Source organism: Chiloscyllium plagiosum, chromosome 7, assembly GCF_004010195.1.
Source record: "Chiloscyllium plagiosum isolate BGI_BamShark_2017 chromosome 7, ASM401019v2, whole genome shotgun sequence".
NCBI classification, from domain to species: domain Eukaryota; kingdom Metazoa; phylum Chordata; class Chondrichthyes; order Orectolobiformes; family Hemiscylliidae; genus Chiloscyllium; species Chiloscyllium plagiosum.
In genome coordinates this window covers 66,090,911-66,109,653 of record NC_057716.1, presented here as the reverse complement: position 1 = coordinate 66,109,653, position 18,743 = coordinate 66,090,911, and the positions used below count along the sequence as shown (strand labels likewise).

The 18,743-nt window shown below is 38.6% G+C and overlaps 1 protein-coding gene across 3 annotated transcripts in view; it reads left to right on the top strand.

Annotated features, from left to right (window-relative positions):
- Positions 1 to 18,743, top strand: part of itgb5 (integrin, beta 5) — a 136,300-nt gene that overhangs the window by 51,923 nt on the left and 65,634 nt on the right. For all 3 annotated transcript variants that reach the window (XM_043693954.1, XM_043693953.1, XM_043693955.1), the window contains 4 exons: positions 3,655 to 3,750; positions 3,865 to 3,954; positions 7,603 to 7,737; positions 12,182 to 12,611. In XM_043693954.1, coding sequence (XP_043549889.1) covers positions 3,655 to 3,750; positions 3,865 to 3,954; positions 7,603 to 7,737; positions 12,182 to 12,611 — 751 coding nt within the window. The remainder of the gene's footprint in view (positions 1 to 3,654; positions 3,751 to 3,864; positions 3,955 to 7,602; positions 7,738 to 12,181; positions 12,612 to 18,743) is intronic.

Genomic DNA, 18,743 nt, shown 5'->3' with positions numbered 1-18,743 from the left:
AGAATGCAACTTTTTAAAAAAAGGGTTTTGTGATTTACACATGAAAGAAGTGAAGCTATCACTGTATTCTAACAGATGAAAGGCTTAACAGACAATCAATTTTTCAATGTATAATTTCAGTTACATCACACTGCAAATTTTTGCTATAAATTCTGTGTTACGATCGAGCCCTCTACAATCACCTGATGAAGGAGCGTTGCTCCGAAAGCTAGTGTGCTTCCAATTAAACCTGTTGGACTATAACCTGGTGTTGTGTGATTTTTAACTTTGTATACCCCAGTCCAACACCGGCATCTCCAAATCATAGTTTCTTCAGGTTTACCTAAGTGTGCAACTCTATCATTCTGTCTGTATCTCTATAGCTTGTTCCCAGCTCCAAGCTGTTCAGTTACCTGAAAACGCGTCACTGTTATTGGCAGGCAAAAAGGTCGCTGTGATTGATCTATAACTTCGTGACCAGTTATCAATCAACTCCTTGTTACTTGCAAGAGCTGCATCAAACATCCCTTGGCCCCATTATGTTGGTAATTCAATCTCCAGTTCCTGCCTTTTCAAACAGCTCCTTACAATGCCTGGCATAGATGTCGGGTTACTTGCTTTTCAAAACAGCAGCATTGTAACAAAATTTTCACTCTCATTTCAGTCCACACTTTTCAAAAATGCCCTTACCACTATCCCCATTTACACAATATATTGGGTGATTTCCACTGTGATAAGTGACGCACGTTCAAACACCAATGTAACAGACTCTGTGCTCTACTGTCAACTGCAGTGATAACAATGGTGGTGTTCATTTTCCTTATGCTCACTTCCCTTATTCATTAATACTTGGTATGTGGATGTTACAGACGGCCATTATTGCTTATTCATAGTTGCCCTTGAGAAGGCAGTAGGCCATCTTGAGCCACTATAGTCCATGTGGTAAAGGTACCTTAATTGTGCTGTTACATAGATTTCCAGGATTTTGAACCAACAAATGATGGAAGGATGACAGGTTGGAGTCTGGATGATTTGTGACGTTGAGGAAACTTGGAGATGGTTGTATTCCTGTGCACCTGTTGTACGTTTTGTTCCAGATGTATTGGGTTTGGGAGGCACCATTTGCAGTGAGATGCTGTATAGTGGATCCTGGTAGTGGTATATGCTACAGCCAACTTTGATTGGCATGGTGGTTGTGAATTTTTAAGATACTTTATTTTAAATGTGAAGGCACACTTTAGGACAAAATCTCCTGCATCAAGGTGTTTTTTTTTTGTTCCCACTATCTAAGCAGTTAAAAGTCCAGACTAATTTTTTTGTGTTCTGCTGCAATCTACATAGAAAAACAAATTGTAAACTTTGCCTAACCTTTACATTTGTAATAGTTTACTCTTGATCTGTGATTGTTGTCGAAATGGTCTCTTCAATCTTCCAGGGTTATTTCCTGACCAGCATATTGACACAATTATGTCAGGTTAATAGTAAAATTGTATGTAAGGTATCAAGTGAATATCTTAACACAAATAATGCACATGGTTGTGTTTGAGTTGGTGTGGATTAAAATTCAATCCAATATGTTTCCTTTTAAAAAATGCCAAACTAATGATAAAAACATGTGGAATCAGATTTCCAAAGGGATATTTTTGTTTCACTGCATTCTTCCGCTTATGAATGAATTATGTTCAATATGTTGGAGCTATTTGCAAAACCTCGATGTATTTTATAATTTCTCAGTAGGTACCTGTATTATTTGTTTGCATACTTGTGCATGAAAAGGTTTCGGGAGCTCGAAACAATTGGCTATCTGGGAATTATTACATTTTGACTTTTTAAAAATGACATATCATTAGGGTATATGGAATGGATGAAGAATAGTTTTGCCTTTTAAAAAGTAAATTATTCAATGGCCTGGAGTCCGACAAGCCATGACTATTTTGTGTTGATTATGCTTATGCTTATTTTAATGTCCCATAGTGCTTTTAAAAAGGTTTTTATGGAGCTGTACTGCTCACTAAGTAGAATGATTATTTAATATCATTAGTTTTGTTTGTGCTTGTTTATGGAAGCTTGGAAGGCACTTGATAAGGTGTCACACCAAAGTTTAATATGGAAAGTAAGATTGTATGGGGTTGAGGTAAATTGTTAGCTTGGATAGAGGAATGGCTAATCAACAGAAAGTACATAATCTGTAGGCAATCAGTCAATTTGACATTTTATTAATACCTACTTTGGAAATAAAACCAGTCTGACTCTAGGTTGGGATACAGACAGACTCTAACCTCACACCTTTAATGCATTGTCTGAGCTGAGATGTCACTTTTTTTTTATCCACTGATAAAACCTTAAGTTAACTTGGGGCTGTGCCTTGAAAGAAATTCTGGGATTTACATATTAATCAATTGAAACCTGCATCTCCATTCTAGGTGATTAAGGATTTAACGGCCATCTAGGTTTGTCTAATACATCGCATCAGTTGTATGACACTTTGATCTTTTACTTATAAAGTCTGTGTCCTATGTACGTGCAGCACTTCAAAAATTTGTTCTTTCAAATGAACCTGTTGGACTACAAATTGTTGTTGTGATTTTCAATTTTATCCTGCCCAATCTAAAACTGGCACCTCCACATCATGATAACCAACAGAAAGCAGCATCTGGATAAATGGGTCTTTATTTGGTTGGCAAGACATCACTAATCGGGTGATACATGTTTCAGTCCTCTGGGTCCTAATTATTTATAATCTATATTAATGACTTGCATGCATGGGTAGAAAGTACTAAAGCCATATTTGCAGATAAGATAGGTGAGAATGTAAGTTGCATTGAAGAAATAAGAAATTTATAAATGGGTATAGATAGGTTAGGTCAATGGCCAAAATTTGGCAGACTAAGTTTAGCAGTGAGATTCTCCACTTTGGTCAGATGAATAGAAAGGCGCTTTACTATCTAAATGGAGAGAAACTTCAGAATGTTTGATGAAGAGGGTTTTGGGTGTCCTCGTGCATGAATTGCAGAAAACTGGTACTGTATGTGGGTAATTAAGGAAGGCAAATTTAATATTAGCATTTATTGCTAAAAGAAAAGCATATGAAAATCAGGATGTTTTGCTGCAACTGTATAAGGCATGCATGAGACTGCACCTGAAGTAATGCATACAATTTTGGTTCCCTTACTCCAGTTCTGAGGAAGGGTCACTGGACTTGAAACATTAACTCTGATTTCTCTCCACAGATGCTGCCAGATCTGTTTTTGTTTCTGATTTCTAGCATCTGCAGTAATTTTGTTTTTATTCTGTATGTATGGAGTTTGGAATGAAAGGGAATCTAATTAGGTGTACAAGATGTTAAAGGGAAATGATAAAGTAGATTGTTTCCTCATGTAATCTAAAATGAGAGGTCATAGTTTTAGAATAAGGGGTAGCAGATTTAAAAGATGAGAAATTACTTGTATCAAAGGGTTTTGAATCTGTGGAATCCACTATCCCATTATGCTGTGACGTTGAGTTAAATTTAAGGAGTGAGGCTTTCGTTTTAAGAGATGGATTGAAAGTTGTTGAGGCTATGATGCATCTTGATCGTATAAAACGGCCAACACACTCACTGGGTTGAATGGTCTACTCTGGCACCTAGATATTAAGTTCTCATGTATTTCTACTTTTTTCTCACGTTCTCTTCAGGATTACCCATCACTTGCACTTCTTGGAGAAAAGTTGGCAGAGAACAACATCCATTTGATATTTGCTGTTACTCAGTCCCATTACATACTTTATAAGGTATTGTATGCCTTTTGATTCAAAGATTTTACAATTCATAGTTTGTTGTGTTTTTCTTCTAGTGAATCACTTTGTAAATGATCTGATGTTTATTCATGTTTCTTTTTTCTGAAGAATTTTACTGCTTTGATCCCTGGAACAACTGTAGAAATTCTTGACAAGGATTCAAAGAATATAATTCAACTGATTGTCAATGCTTACAGTGTAAGTTGATTATTGGAATCAAATGGTGCTTCAAATATATGCATTGTTGTAATGAACTGTAAGCAAAATTTTTCCACTGTAATATTACTTAGACATGCATATTTTTGCCACATGCCTGAAACAGTCTGCCTGGAAAAGATGCATGATTATGAGATGACCAAGCAGATATGAAAATATGAAATCATGGTACTGTTTTATTCTCTACTGATCAAGTGGAGAGCTTGCTTAGTTTGAGAGAAATCTAGTTTTGAAAGTTTTATGTGGTGAATTTCTGCAGTGCATCCTGTAGATAGTACACATGGTTGCTACTGAATGTCAGTGGTGGTGAAGGGAGTGGATGCTTGTGGATGTAGTGACAATTAAGCAGACTGCTTTGTCCTGGATGGTGTTAAACATCTTGAGTATTGTTGGAGTTGTACCCATCCAATCAAGTGTACAGTATTCCATCACACGTCTGAACTGTGCCTTGAAGATGGTGGACAGTCTTTGGGAGTCAGATGGCGAGTTACTGTCTGCAGCATTCCTAGTCACCAATCTGCTCTTGTAGCTACAGTTTGTCCAGTTGAGTTTCTGGTCAATGGTAACCCCAAGGATGTTTTATAGTGAAGGATTCAGTGATGGTTACACCAATGGATGACAAGGTACAGTAGTTAGATTTTCTCTTTATTGGAGATGGTCATTGCTTGGCATTTGTGTGGCATAAATATTACATGCTACTTGTCAGGCAAAGACTGGATTTGTCCCGATCTTGTTGCATTTGAGCTTGAAATGCTTCGGTATTGTAGGAGTCGCAAATGATACTGAACATTGTGGAATCATCAGTGAACATTCCTATTTCTGACCTTATGATGGCAAGAAGGTCATTGGTAAAGCAGGTGAAAATGGTTAGGCTGATGACACTACCCTGAGGAACTCCTGCAGAAATGTCTTGAAGATGGCATGATTGGTCTCCAACCACCACACCCATCTTCCTATGAGCCAAATATGACTCCAACCAACAGATATACCTATTGATTCCAGTTTTGCTAGGGCTCCTTCATGCCACACTTATTTAAATGTGGCCATAATGTCGAATGCCATCACTCTGACCTCACTTGTCACAGGCTTCGTGTCTTCAGTGTATGAAAATATGAAGCTAGACTGACATGCTTCCAGCCTGGGACGATGACAACAACAACAACAACCTCCCCTCGCCAGCATTCCGGTGAGGAACTATCTCCCATCAGTTCCTGTGTCAGGGTGTAGGTTGGGATGGATTCCATACATCTGGAATGCTTTGCTGTAACTATTTTGATTCAGCATTTTTTGTTGAACCAAGAAGAGATCTGAGCCAGAAATTCATAATACTATAGAAAGTTGTAGTTCATAAGGAGTCCGTTCAGTACATCATGTATGTGTCTGTCATGAAAGAAATAACTAAACTAAACCCACCATCTCACTCCTCTACAGCTTTGGCTGTTATGACACGTCAGGTGTCTCTGCCAATCAAATCACCTCACCCTATATAAATCCTTCCTTCTTTTTGTTTCAGAGAAAACATCCCAATATATCATGACCTTTCTTAACTCCAACCTATATGTGCATCTCAACACTCATTTAAAATTATTGTAACATCATGGATGAAGATAATGTTCCCTCTTGTCAAAACAAATTATCTTGACAAGATTAATATCGACCTTTATTAAGCCACTGCCTCTGGCATTCTCTTTATACTGTGACAATAAAGTGAGAGAATTGGTTATCCATCGCAATACGATGCTGTTGTGCCTTGTAAACTCCACTGAAAACAGTTCTTGCTGAACAGAAAAGGAAAGTAAAAGTTTCCTTTTGCTTAGGAGCATTAAAAAAAACCTTTTTTAAATTACGACTTGTCTTGAATTTTTCGTCATGATAAATGGAAGGCCGTGAATAGAATGATAAGCAACTTTGTATTTAGCATTGGAAGGGCCTTCATTGGGGTATTGAATTTATCAGCAGATGTTTGTTATACCTCCATTTGTTGGATACCCCAGGGATACAGTGATATATGACTTGCTGGATGAAATGTTCCCACCCTCAGAGTCAGCTAGCCTGGAGATGTGAAGGCACATGCATTAGTCAGAATGCTAGCGTGGAAGGACCCCATCTCCACAGGGATTAAATTCTAGCTGAGAAGACCTAAGCTCCACCTTCCCACCTCACTGCCAATTGAGTCCCATAAGTGGTAAATGGCCAGTTAAGAACCACTTAAGGGCCTATTTCATCCTTAAATCTGCAAAACTGCCATCCTTGGAGGATGGAATTTTTCAACTCTAGGCTTAAGTTCGTTTTGTTTGTATATTGAGCAAAAGATGCATGAAAGAGTTTATCTGGATTACTTGTACAGTTTCATTCTGTTGAAGATTCAGGCTAGCCAGAAAATTAATGTAAACCTTATATAGCATTATATTTAGGGGTATTTCTCCATTTCAGTGGTAGAGATGCCTCAAATGTTTATATTTTGTATTTAAGAGTGTGAATGTTTAGAGTTATAGATCCAGTTTGTCAATTAAATTGTTAATTAAAGAAGTATCTCTTAAACTTATAAATCTATAGACTTCACTTTATGATTCTTAGGTTATTTAGATATTTTGGGCTGTCATTATGCATAAATTGAATGTATTTTGCAGAGGATATACTGTTAATCGAATGTTTTCCTTATAGCCTACATTTTATTCTCTAAATCCTTTCCTATCTAAATTGTACATGCTATATTTTCATCAACTTTTGAACCTGAAAATACTGGCTGTAGAAGTGATCCATTGTCAGTGCTTAAATGCAATGCGTGCCTAGATTCCCAAATTGCATGTTAGTTATGTTTCTGCTCCATTTCCTCCTGTTTTGGCACATACTTTTGTTGTTTATCAGATGGAAATCTCAGCTCATTTCTTCCCCTAGCCTTCTAATGTTCTATGAATCTCTTAAGATATGATTGATAATGGATTTTATACTGCCCCAATATTGGGTGTGAAGACAGGGAGAATAGATAAAAGCCAGCAAATGGCCTGCATGTCATTGGCCTATTGAGGCCCTTAAGTGGCCAAAAGTCCTCATACCAATGGTTTCAGTTTACCTGTGGAGGCTTCACCATTTTAACTGCGTAGACTGGACTCCTACTTCTAAATGACACAGCACCACCACTACTGCTACCAACTGTACTGCTACCAACAGTACTGCCCTACCCCACCAACAAAAACATGCACACACTTTGAAAATGCATAGACATTTAGTTGCATTTTCTTGCCTGCATGCATTTATTTGAGCATGATGGTTGTTAATTTTGCATATTTCCTTAGTTTGCCTAATTTCCCCCCAGAATTGTCAATTGCTTGGCTTATGACTTATTTCCAGATGCTGAAAGTCTTTTTTAAAACAGGATGAATGGTGAAATTAGCTTCACAAATTTTCATCATAACTGTCTCTCCCTGCAGCCACTGTTGGCACACATGCAGTACAAATGGCTGCAGTGTCAAATTTGGCAGACCTAATTTTATAGATGATTGTTTTCTATAAGTGTTTAGTTACATGATCTGTGATATTAAATGAACTGAGATTAATGCATTCATTATATAGAAAATATTTTATTTTTCATATAAGTGCATTAAAGAATATATGTTATCCTTGATCTAGAGTATTCGGTCCAAGGTTGAACTGACAGTAGGGGACCAACCAAAAGACATTGAACTTTCCTTGACAGCCACATGTCAGGATGGTGTTTCACGCCCTGGTGTTAGAAAGTGTGGTGATCTTAAAATTGGAGACACGGTAAGTGGTCACTTGTTATTCTGTGATAGTTAAGAGTGTCTAGGTATTTTCTTTTTAAGCCATCCTTCATAAAATTTACACAGTTTTAAATTAAGATGATCATCCATAATGAAAGGACAGATGCAGCTATGTGATGCCAACGTTACCCTGCCTCAAGTAGTACTTATCTTCCCCACACAGAAGTTGTGTGTGTGTTGTGTGTGTGTTGTGTGTGTGTACGTACGTACGTACTGTCATGGCTCTCCTGTGTACCTCCCCTATGCCAGATAACACACACAATGCTGCAGATCTGCAAGTTCTGTTCATTCATTCTGTTATGCAATCAATCAGATTAAATGGTTGGAATAAAAAGCATTTTTAAAAATTATTTCAATTCAAATAAATAGATCATTTAAATCAAACAAAATTAATTTGAGTCATAGTTTCAAATTAAATTGACAATTTTTGTCCCTTTCATATTTTGTTCTCATTATTAATGATTTGCATTTGTAAAGTGCATAAATTTTCAAGTTATGAAGTGCTCCAGAAATACTTCTCACTACGTCCATGAAGTTCATTTATCTTAAAGACCACTCCATAAGTGTTATGAATCCTGCAACATTCAACTCCTTTCTTCTAATTATCGAACGAGCATGCACTGTTTCTTGTTGATTTGTAGACATGCTCGGCGTGTCCTGTAAGCATTCATCTCTCTGAGTTGAGAGTGTGTTGCTGGAGAAGCACAGCAGGTCAGGCAGTATCCAAAAAGCAGGAGAATCGACGTTCTGGGCATAAGCCCTTCATCAGGAATGAAGAGCATTCATCTGTTTACCATGGCCTTTGCATTCTATCCTCTAGTTCCTGAAAGCAAAGTCTCCAAGGGCTCCTGCTTCTGCCTTTACCTTTTGTACCTTGCAGAATTGTTTAGTTTGTCTGGCTGCCCAGATGAGAAATACAATGTATTCTTTTCAACTCGCTCTCGCTCAAAATTTATTTTACTGGATCTGAATGTTGATTTGAGAGTTCCCAGTGCTGCAACCTTGTACCTTGTAAAAGTTCAACAAAAGTTCCACTTGTTGATCAGGGGCTTAGCTGAAAATGGGAGTCATGGTGAGTGAAGCTGGAAGGATTTTGGAGGCTGCTATCTGTGAAGGTAGGTGGGGCGAAAGACTGCCTTAGTACTTCAGCACATTGTTGAAGAAATTAAGAACAGAATGAAACAAAAAGCAGCCCTCATTTTTCAATATTTACCCTTCTCTTCACCCCTCTATGTAATCCAGTGCCCCAACATTGTGATTTTATGCTCTCCATCACTTCATGGTTCCTTAGATTCCCTATGGCTCCCCATGTCTTTGTGCCAAACTATAGTCTCCATGCCCCTTTATAGCCATATGTTAATTTGTTGTTAATTCATGCCAACCATGCCCCAATCACCACCCTTTTTCCTGTGCCATCCTATGTTCTCCATGTGAACACTTCAGGACCTGAAAAATTCACTATTTAGAAAATATGGTCATCATTTTAAAAAACCCATTCACTACACTTAATGACTTTTAATCCTTAATAAAACAAGCATTTGAGTTTGTAGTCCCACTGCAGAGTTTATAAGCATATGAAGCTGTCATTGATTTTAAAAAGTTGTGAAACCAATCATGCAGCACTAATCCTGTAATTATAACCTTCTGTTTTTGCCACATGATAGTAAATAGCAAGCATAGTCTTGTTATTTTAAATGCTGCAGACTGTTTTTCAAATTTATAAATGAACAGTTCTGATGGGTCATCAGACTGGAAACTCTGCCTTCTCATCACAGATACTGCTAGACCTTCTGAGTTTCACCAGCAATTTCTGTTTATGTTTCAGATCTGCTGCATCCACAATTCGTTCTTTTATTTCAGTACATATGAACAGATGTTCTCTTGCTTGTTTAACTGGGAACCAGGCTGAATAAGAAAAAGCTCAGAGGGAAAGTGAAAAATGAGGGGATGGAAGCCAGGGGGGCGAGTATCAAAAGAGAATGACGGCTAATATAAAAGCAAGCCAAAAACCTTCAAGAGACATAGAAAGATAAAGTAAAATAAATGGAGAAATTGAACCATTTAGAACCAAAGAGGTGTATTTTGCATGGAGGCAGGGGCATACCTGAGGCCCTAAATGAGTATTTATCATCTGTCCTTCCCAAGGGAAAAGATGGTGCCAAATCCATAGGGGAAGGAAACTTCGTACTGGACTGATTAAAAATCGGTTTAAAGAAGAGGCAGTAACAAACTGACTGCACTTAAAGCAGATTAATCAGAAGGATTGGATGAGTTGCATCTGAGAGCTGAAAGGTTGCAAATTGCAGGGGCACTGGACATAATTCTTCTTCAAGATAGGAATGATGCTAGAGAATTGCAAATGTTACACATTTGTTCAAAAAAGTGTGTACAGATAAGCCCAGCAACTACATACTATTCTGGTTAATCTTGGAGGGTGGGAAATCTTTCAGAAATGTTTCAGTGATAGAAGTTAGCAGTCATTTTGATAAATGTGGATTAATTAAGGAAAACTAGCCTGAATTTAAGGACAAATCATTTATTTAGCTTGACGCTTTTGAGGTATATGAGAAGATTCATTGGAGTGTGGTTAGTGTGAAGTATATGGACTTTCAAAAAATGTTTGGTAAAAAGTCGCACTATAGTCTTGTCAGTAGAGTTAAAGCTAATGGAACAGTAAGGATCTTGACAGTATGAAAACAGCTGAGTGACAGGGATTGGTGGAGAATGGCTGGTTGCTTTTGGAAAGGCATTAGTAAATGTTAGGACTCTGTAGGGTCAGTATTAGGTTCTTTCTTAATGATCTAGTCTTGGGTTTACATGCCATTATTTCAGACTTTTCAGAGAATACAAAACTTGTAAGTATATGACCTTGGAAGGGGAGAGATAATCATCAAGAGGACATAGACATGGTGATAGAATAGATCAAATGTAGTGCAGCAAAATGTTTAGGTAGAGATAATATAAAATAAAGGAAAGATTGTAAAGTTGGTGTAGGAGTTGAGCAGCCTGGGTTTATGTATACAAATCCGTCAAGGCATCAGGGCAGGTTGATAAAGTGGCTTATACGTCTTGGATTCTGGCCTTTTTAACTTGAGACACGAAATACAAAGGCACGGAGGCTATTGTCATAATTAGGAAGAATTGATTTTGTGACGTTGATTCTGGCTATTTTGGTACTGTAGCAGGAGAAGAAACCTGACTGAGTACTGATGTGGGAGGCAACAACATGCTCAAAGGCGTGAGAGAGGAATGCAGTGATAAAAGCAGAACGGCTGCTAGCACATATAAAGAAATTGTTCAAAAGCAGCCTGAAGTATCCGAAGTAAAATTCCAAAGCCTGTTCATGCCTAGAAAATGGGTGGTAAACATCAGTACTTCTGACCTTCTTAATTCCTCCCACAATCATTCAATGGAATAAAAAAAGCATTGAGCAACCACAGCATGTGGCCATGGCTTGTTGTATTTATGCAGACTAAAATTTGTTCATGGTTGGTTGCAAATCCTGCATTTAATGTCAGAATGAATTTAGTACCATGATGCTGAGGGCTGTTTGCGCCATAGTATTTTGGTGTATTTTAATCCAAATATATAAGATTTGGATTAAAATAAGGTTAGTTTTCAGTGACCCAAATTTAGCCTAAATAGTATTTGGTGAAAACAGTAGTGACCATGTTAAAGTACATGTTGGAAACAGCTGTGGAAGTTTTAGGAAAATGAGCTTTGCCTGTGTTTCCTTGAGCATGAATAAATGTGTTACACTCACATGAATAAAGGATTAGACAGAACCGTCAATATAATACAAGAGCGTGAATGATGGCTCGATGTATAGTGAAATATAAAAGGATCTATAGGACATCCAGCTGTTCTTCTGCTAATAGCAATTTTTATATTCACTTCAACCATTGTAAGGTTAACTCTATAGAGGCTTTGCCCACTCAGGTTAATGTTAAAATTAACTGCCAGGCCCAAAAGTAGTATCAGATCCTGACCTGCATGATTAAAGAAAGACCTGTAAATATTTGTGGATAATTTAGCTCTTCATCCAGAGGCTGCAGTAAAAATTACATTCAATAGGATATAGTTGGCTTGAAGGCAGGCAGTCTGCCTGGTAGAAATCTCAAGCAGGTCTTTGTTTTTTAAAATAGTGATTAACATAATTAATATCTCCATAACCTTTCAATGGAAGCCCTTTTGTTTTGAGCAAAGTATAATGAAATATTTGCATAAGATATTTTGGAAAGATTGTGTGGTGTTCTGGACTGTGTGTAAATAATCTGCTACATTCAGTTTCGGGCTATACAATTTTGCTGTTCACTCCTTGAGATGCATTGACCAAGATCATTGCTTTTAAGTGCAACAGTGTTAAGTTTGTTGTATCTTTGAACTTCTTTAGTGTTGCTTTCTTTAATAATGTTCTTTCTGTTCAGGTGTCTTTTGATGTCACTGTAGAAGCTAGGAGCTGCCTGGAAGCCCAGACCAGAAATAGCTTCACCATTAAGCCAGTTGGCTTCAAAGATTCACTGAGTATAACGTTTGGTTATATTTGCAACTGTGACTGCACAAGTGGGATGCAAGCCAGCAGCTCCAAGTGCAATGGTAATGGAACCTATGAGTGTGGGATCTGTAAGTGTGATCCAGGCTTTCTGGGAGCCAATTGTGAATGCCAGGATGGAGAAACCAGTAATGTATTCCAGACGTTCTGCCATGAAGCAGAGGGAAGACCGATCTGCAGTGGCAGAGGGGAATGCAGCTGCAACCAGTGTGTCTGCTATGAGAGTGAGTTTGGAAGGATTTATGGGACTTTCTGTGAATGTGATGACTTCTCATGCGCGAGGCACAAGGGCATACTCTGTTCAGGTAAGTTCAAATTCTACATGTTTAATTCCAGTACAGTATGATTTCTGTTTGCATTAACCTTTTATTATTTTGTTCTGTGGGAAAGATAGCTATCTATATCTGGGAATTTTGAGTGACATGGATAATCTGGCACGATTTTTCAGAAATTTAGTGCCTATGGCAAATTAGTGCTGAGTCCTGTCTTCTGCACTCCCCACCATCCCCTTACTCCCACAATAACATCTCATCTGGTATTTGTCATGGGTTAATCTCTGGAAGCACGCCTGAAACTAGAGGTTGTAATAATAAGTTTCACCATGTTTTGCTTTAAAACGAATGCCATTCAATAGATTTTAATCTTGTGAAATACCTAATTTCTTATAAAGGCAAACATTTATGTTCATAACTCCATATCAAAAGCAGTTAATCTTTTAATCTCTTTGATCTGGAATCAAACTGGAGTTAAATGCCAGTGTCTTCCATTCGGGTGCAAGTCTACTGGGAGGTAGGTAGAATGTAATGTGGGAATTCTATGAAACACTGCCACATAATTTAATGGATAGTAACTTAAAAGGAAAGCTGTTGTAATTGTTTCTACTGGAACAAAATTTTAAAATATTTGTATTTGCAGCAGGTTAAAGTCTTCTCATATGAATCAATGATTGTGAAAGGTGAGGCAGAGAATGGAGAATATGCTTTGGCAGTTGACATGTACAAGAATGGCTCCCCAAGATAGGGTAAAGCTGTTGGACTCAACAATCAATACCAACTTCACATTTCACACTCAAATAGTCAAGAGCACAATGTATTGATATTGACAAGACAGGGAATGCAATGAGAAGCAGCTACAAACCCCGTTTAGGTTAATATCAATAATGGGAAAAATAATAGGAAGAATAACTTTCTAATTTAGTGTAGAGGTATAGCAATACCATAGTAATAAAATCAACTAGCTTTGGGTGCAGCTGATTCTGTCATCAAAAATGTAAACCTTTTAGGGATGTTCCACTTACCTATTTATGTGTAATTCTCCATTATAAATCTTGCATATCTCTGCATTAATCCTGCATTTAATGTCATAGAACATAACACGCAGTACAGGCCCTTCGGCTCTCGATGTTGCACCGCCCTGTCATTGAATTAAACCAAAGTTTAGAAAAACCAGGATAGACCAGGTAACAAGTTTATTACAAAAATAAGCAATTGTACATCTAAGAGCTCCATGTTGATGCAATAATGAGTTTAGTGTCTTAGAGGAAAGATTTTTGGATCTCCACTATTCCTATAGTAAACACTCACATCAGAATTAAATATAAGCATGTAACATTTCCTAATAGGAGGAACAATAGAGATTACAGGTAAAACAAAAGGTTTATCTGATTTCTGCTGGCTACACATTTGGGCAAATTAATGGCAAATAAAATTTGTAATGTGCAATGAACAGTTTTGCATTTCGGTCAAAATGTGTACATCATAAACATATGCTAAATGGAATTAAATTTAGGGAGAATTTAAAACGGTCTTGAAAGTGATAGACTCATCACTGCCAAAGTTGAAACTCTGAATATTGAGGCTGCATTTGAAACCTTGTGTGCAGTAATGAGCATTTCATCTTAGAAACTTATAAAACTGTGAGGTGTACTTTCACAAGTTTCCTATATGAAGAGAGATTTGAGAAGTTAGGATCTTTAAGACTGAGAAGGCATGTTTTGATAAACTTCAAGATAGAAAGAGTTACAATAAATTTAATGGTGACATTACTTCCATTGATTGGTAAGACAAGGGGGAACACAACTGCAAAAACAAACATGAAATGGGACACCAGAAAAAAAATGTTTTTATTCAGAATAGTTAGTGTATGAAATTCTCTGCCAAAAATCTTCATTTAATGTGGAAGTTATCCCTTTAAATTGGAATTAGGCACTTGCATAAAAAAGTGAGACACTTAAGGTTGAAGAAAGCAAACATAAAATCTGGATCAAAATATTGTCATTTTCTAATTCAACAAAAGTTAAATTAATGAATATGAATGTAGTACGTGAAAAACACATTTAAGTTATCCATTAGAAAGGGACATCTGTATCTAAGAGTAACAAGGATAATCTGTTCGATAGTGTATAGAAACAAAATCATTGGAAGTGTTCAAATGTGGAGGATTTCTGCAACAAATGGTTAGACTGATAGAATACTAGATCAACCAAATACTGTTATTGCTGTTTGTGTAAATTACTGCCAGTTCATAGCACGTGAAGCATTTTTTTTAAACAAATGAGTTTGTATTATCTAAATACGAAGGTCATGAAATTGAGTCAAATAAAACCATGCTAATGTTACAGAAAAACTGAATTTGAAAAACATTTATCTAGACAGTTGTGGCCACCATCAGCATAAACCTCAGATTGGCTATGACTGGCTGGGGCTGAAAATGTGTTGCTGGAAAAGCGCAGCAGGTCAGGCAGCATCCAAGGTACAGCCCTTCTTCAGGAAACTGGCTGGGTACTAGTGTGATATGTGGATGCTGCAAGCTTTCAAAATGAGCAGATTATGAAGTTAAACAACTGCTAATGTGGATTTGATGAATGACCGACCATATCATCTACAGTAGTCCAAGTCACTTAATATCTTTTAAACACGCGCTATGAACATGTACTCAGCTGCATGCTGGTCTCCCCGTAAGTAGATTAAAAAGTTAACTGTCCATTTGGAGAGGTGCTTTTGACTTGCTTTTGGGATGCAGAATTAGTGAAATTATTCTTCGTTGTTGAAGGAGTTTTATTAACATTCGGATTTTCAAGCAAGCTTTGTTATTGACAAAGATGTCGGAGTGGTTGGTTAACCTACTGGGGAGAAACTTTGCTTCATTAACACTGGCAATAGTTGCAGTCCTTTTGAGACAAGTGTTATAGTGCTGTTGGAGGCTGTGAGGCATAATGTATCTGTCTCCTGGGCTGCAGCAATACTTGGAAGTGGCACACAGACAATAGAGAGGAGAAGCAATGTGCAGAAAGTGATGCTGAGCTCAACTTGAAAGTTTTCACAGTTTAGTATCTCTGGTGGTGGCTGCGCTATCAGATCAACGGGTGGTTCTTCTTTATTAGAGAGCTGGTATAGCTTCAATCTGAGGCAGTAGCTCTTGGGTATTTGATAGCAGACAAGCAGAAAGGAAGGATTGGGTGAAGAACAGTGGGGGGCACACCATTTGCAACTTACGTTTCATATCAAATAGCAGAATGATGGGGAAATGGGATTTGAGTAGGAGCATAACCTAAAAGAAGCCTACCTGGCAGTCAAAGAACATTGCCAGTGGGCTAAATTACCTCATTGCAGGAAGTCAGACTTCATTGCAAAAGGTGTCATGCCATCAAGATCTGCCAGTCAAATACCACCATCTGGAAGTTTCCCTCCAAACCTCAGCATCCTATCTTGGAAATATATTGCCATTCCTTCAGTGCTGCTGAGTCATAATCCTGAAACAAACTCTCCAGCAGCATTTTGGATGTACCTACCTTAAAGGGTCTGCAGCTGTTCGAGAAAGCAGCTCACAGTGGTGAGGTAGCACTGTTACCTCAGTGGTTAGCACTGTTGCCTCACAGTGCCGGGGTCGCAGGTTCGATTCCCGCCTCGGGCAACTGTCTATGTGGAGTTTGCATGTTCTCTCCTGTGTCTGTGTGAGTTTCCTCCGGGTGCTCCGGTTTCCTCCCACGATCAGGTGAATTGACCATCCTAAAATGCCCATAGTGTTCAGGGATGTGTAGGTTAGGTGCGTTAGTCCATGGTAAATGTAGAGTACTAGAGGAATGAGCCTGGGTGGGTTTCTCTGCAGAGTGCCAGTGTACACTTGTTGGGGTGAAGGGCCTGTTTCCTCACTGTAGCAATTTGTATTAAAAAAGAAAATACCACCTTCTCAAGGGCATTTAGAAATGGGAAATAAAGCTGGCCCAACCAGTGAAGCTCACATCCCAAGCATGAATAAGAAATCTGATTGGCTGGCAGCTCCTGATGTGCTGACAGTGTATAAACTCAATACTGCAGGCAGGCTCTTGAAGGAGAGAGCGTGAATCCTGATGTCAGGTTATCCTTTTATTTACTCATGGGACGTGAGTGTTCTGGTGGGGCCAGCATTCATTGCCCATCCCTAGTTGCCATTGAAGGTGGTGGTGAGCTGCTGTCTTGAACTGCTGCAGTCCATGTGCAGTAGGTAGATGCACAATGCCCTTAAGGAGGGAATTCCATATTTTGACCCAGTGACAAGGTAAAGTCAGGATGGTGACTAGCTTGGAGGAGAATGTCCAGCTGATAGTTTTCCCCTGTATCTGCTGCTACTGTCTTTCCCGATGGAAATGGTTGTGGGTTTGGAAGGCGCTGTCTAAGAATCTTTGGTCGAATTTCTGTAATGCATCTTTGTAGATAGCAGCAACAGTGTGTATTGATATTAGTGGTGCACAGAGTAGATGTTTGTGGATGTGACACAGGGGGTGTCGGGAGGTTTCCCTAACCAAGCCACCCCTCCCCCCAACACCATTTTATACTTTTTTAAAAAACAAACATGGACTGCCCACTGTACCAACTGTATTTGGTATGGGTCGTGTTTTACCAGCGCAAGTTGAGTTCTCAATGAGCTCAGTTGATCCTAAATATTTTTTCTGGATTGCGGGTGGGCTGCTAATTTTGACTCCTGTCCACCTATTCTGAATTTGGATAGAGAACTTGAGAGCAGGTGGGTACTTGTTTGGCTAGCCATCTGGCCAACATTACATGCCCGTGTACCAAAAACGCATGCAATTGGGGCATGTCATTTCAAATTCACTGTCTCCCTGAAACCTCTAGTGATGTCAGATCCAACAACCTCAGTCTCTCTGCAGAGCACCATCTCCTCCAGAGGGCTCAATTAATGCAAGCATGCCTAACCGTCAGTTTTTCTACACCCTATGTTAATAGCCCACCTTGTCCTGCAAGAGAGAGAAAGGGATGTCAGTGAGCTGGTGAGTGTATTTTCATTATTTTTGGCTGATCTACCAGTTATAGGTAGATAACATAAATGTTGTGGAAGCTGTGAGAGGTGGGTGTGCAGCTGCCAGCATTAGTACATTTGTGAAAGTAATATGGAGCATCTGAATATTGGGTTTGAATTATGGGTGAGTAATGAATGTGTGGTGCGTTGAGCAGCAGGAGATGGGGAGCAGTATGTAGGAGATGTCATCGGCAGATATATTCACTTATCTTGAGGGCCTTGTGAAGTACAGGGTGTGGTGAGGTCACACCTGAAGTACTGTGTACACATTTCATCTCCTTACTTGAGAAAGGAGGTACTGGCACTGGTTTGGGTGCAGAGGAGGTTCACTAGGTTGATTCCAAAATTGAGAAGTTTGCCTTATGAGGATTGAGTAGACTGATACTATATTCATTAGAATTTGGAAGAAAGAGGGTGTATTTTATAGAAACGTATAAAGGGAGTAAATAAGATAGGAACAGGGAAGTTGTTTCCATTTGCAAGTGAAACTAGAACTCTGGTGTATAGCCCCAGGATAAGGGGGGCAGATTAAGGACTGAGTTAAGGATGAACTCCTTCACCCAAAGGGTTGTCTATGAAGAGATCAGCCGTGATCTTATTGAATGGCGGAGCAGGCTGGATAGGCCAGATACCTATTCCTGTTCCTGTTTCTTATGTTCCTATATTGAACATCTTCCCATATTGCAGCTGAATTCCAGGAATTGACCTCTGTGGCTATCTCCCTTTTCATTATACATGTTGAGTGTTTCTAACCCATTCAGGAAAGATACATCTTTCTTCTTTCTGGCTAAATTACTCGTGTCTCCAATGCAGCACTAGAACACCTGAAGGCCCCTAAGGCTTGTTGCTGTGCCTGCCTTTCCATCCAGATCTTTCAATGATAATTGGAGTCCAGTTGCTTGAGAGATGCACTCTTTTAAGAGGGAGAGCCTGTGCTTCCGATCGGCTAGCTAGGGGTTGCACTTAACCACACATGATGCTGATACTCTGCTTGAATGTGCAGCCAGAGAAGTCTGCATTCCATCTGCAAGCTGAAATCATTTAGATAAGGCAGCAGTATTCAGATAAATCATTGCTGCTTCTTGTTCTTGGCTTATCTTAAGGTTTTGTGATTTTTACTTTTGCTGTCTGCAGTAAAAAAA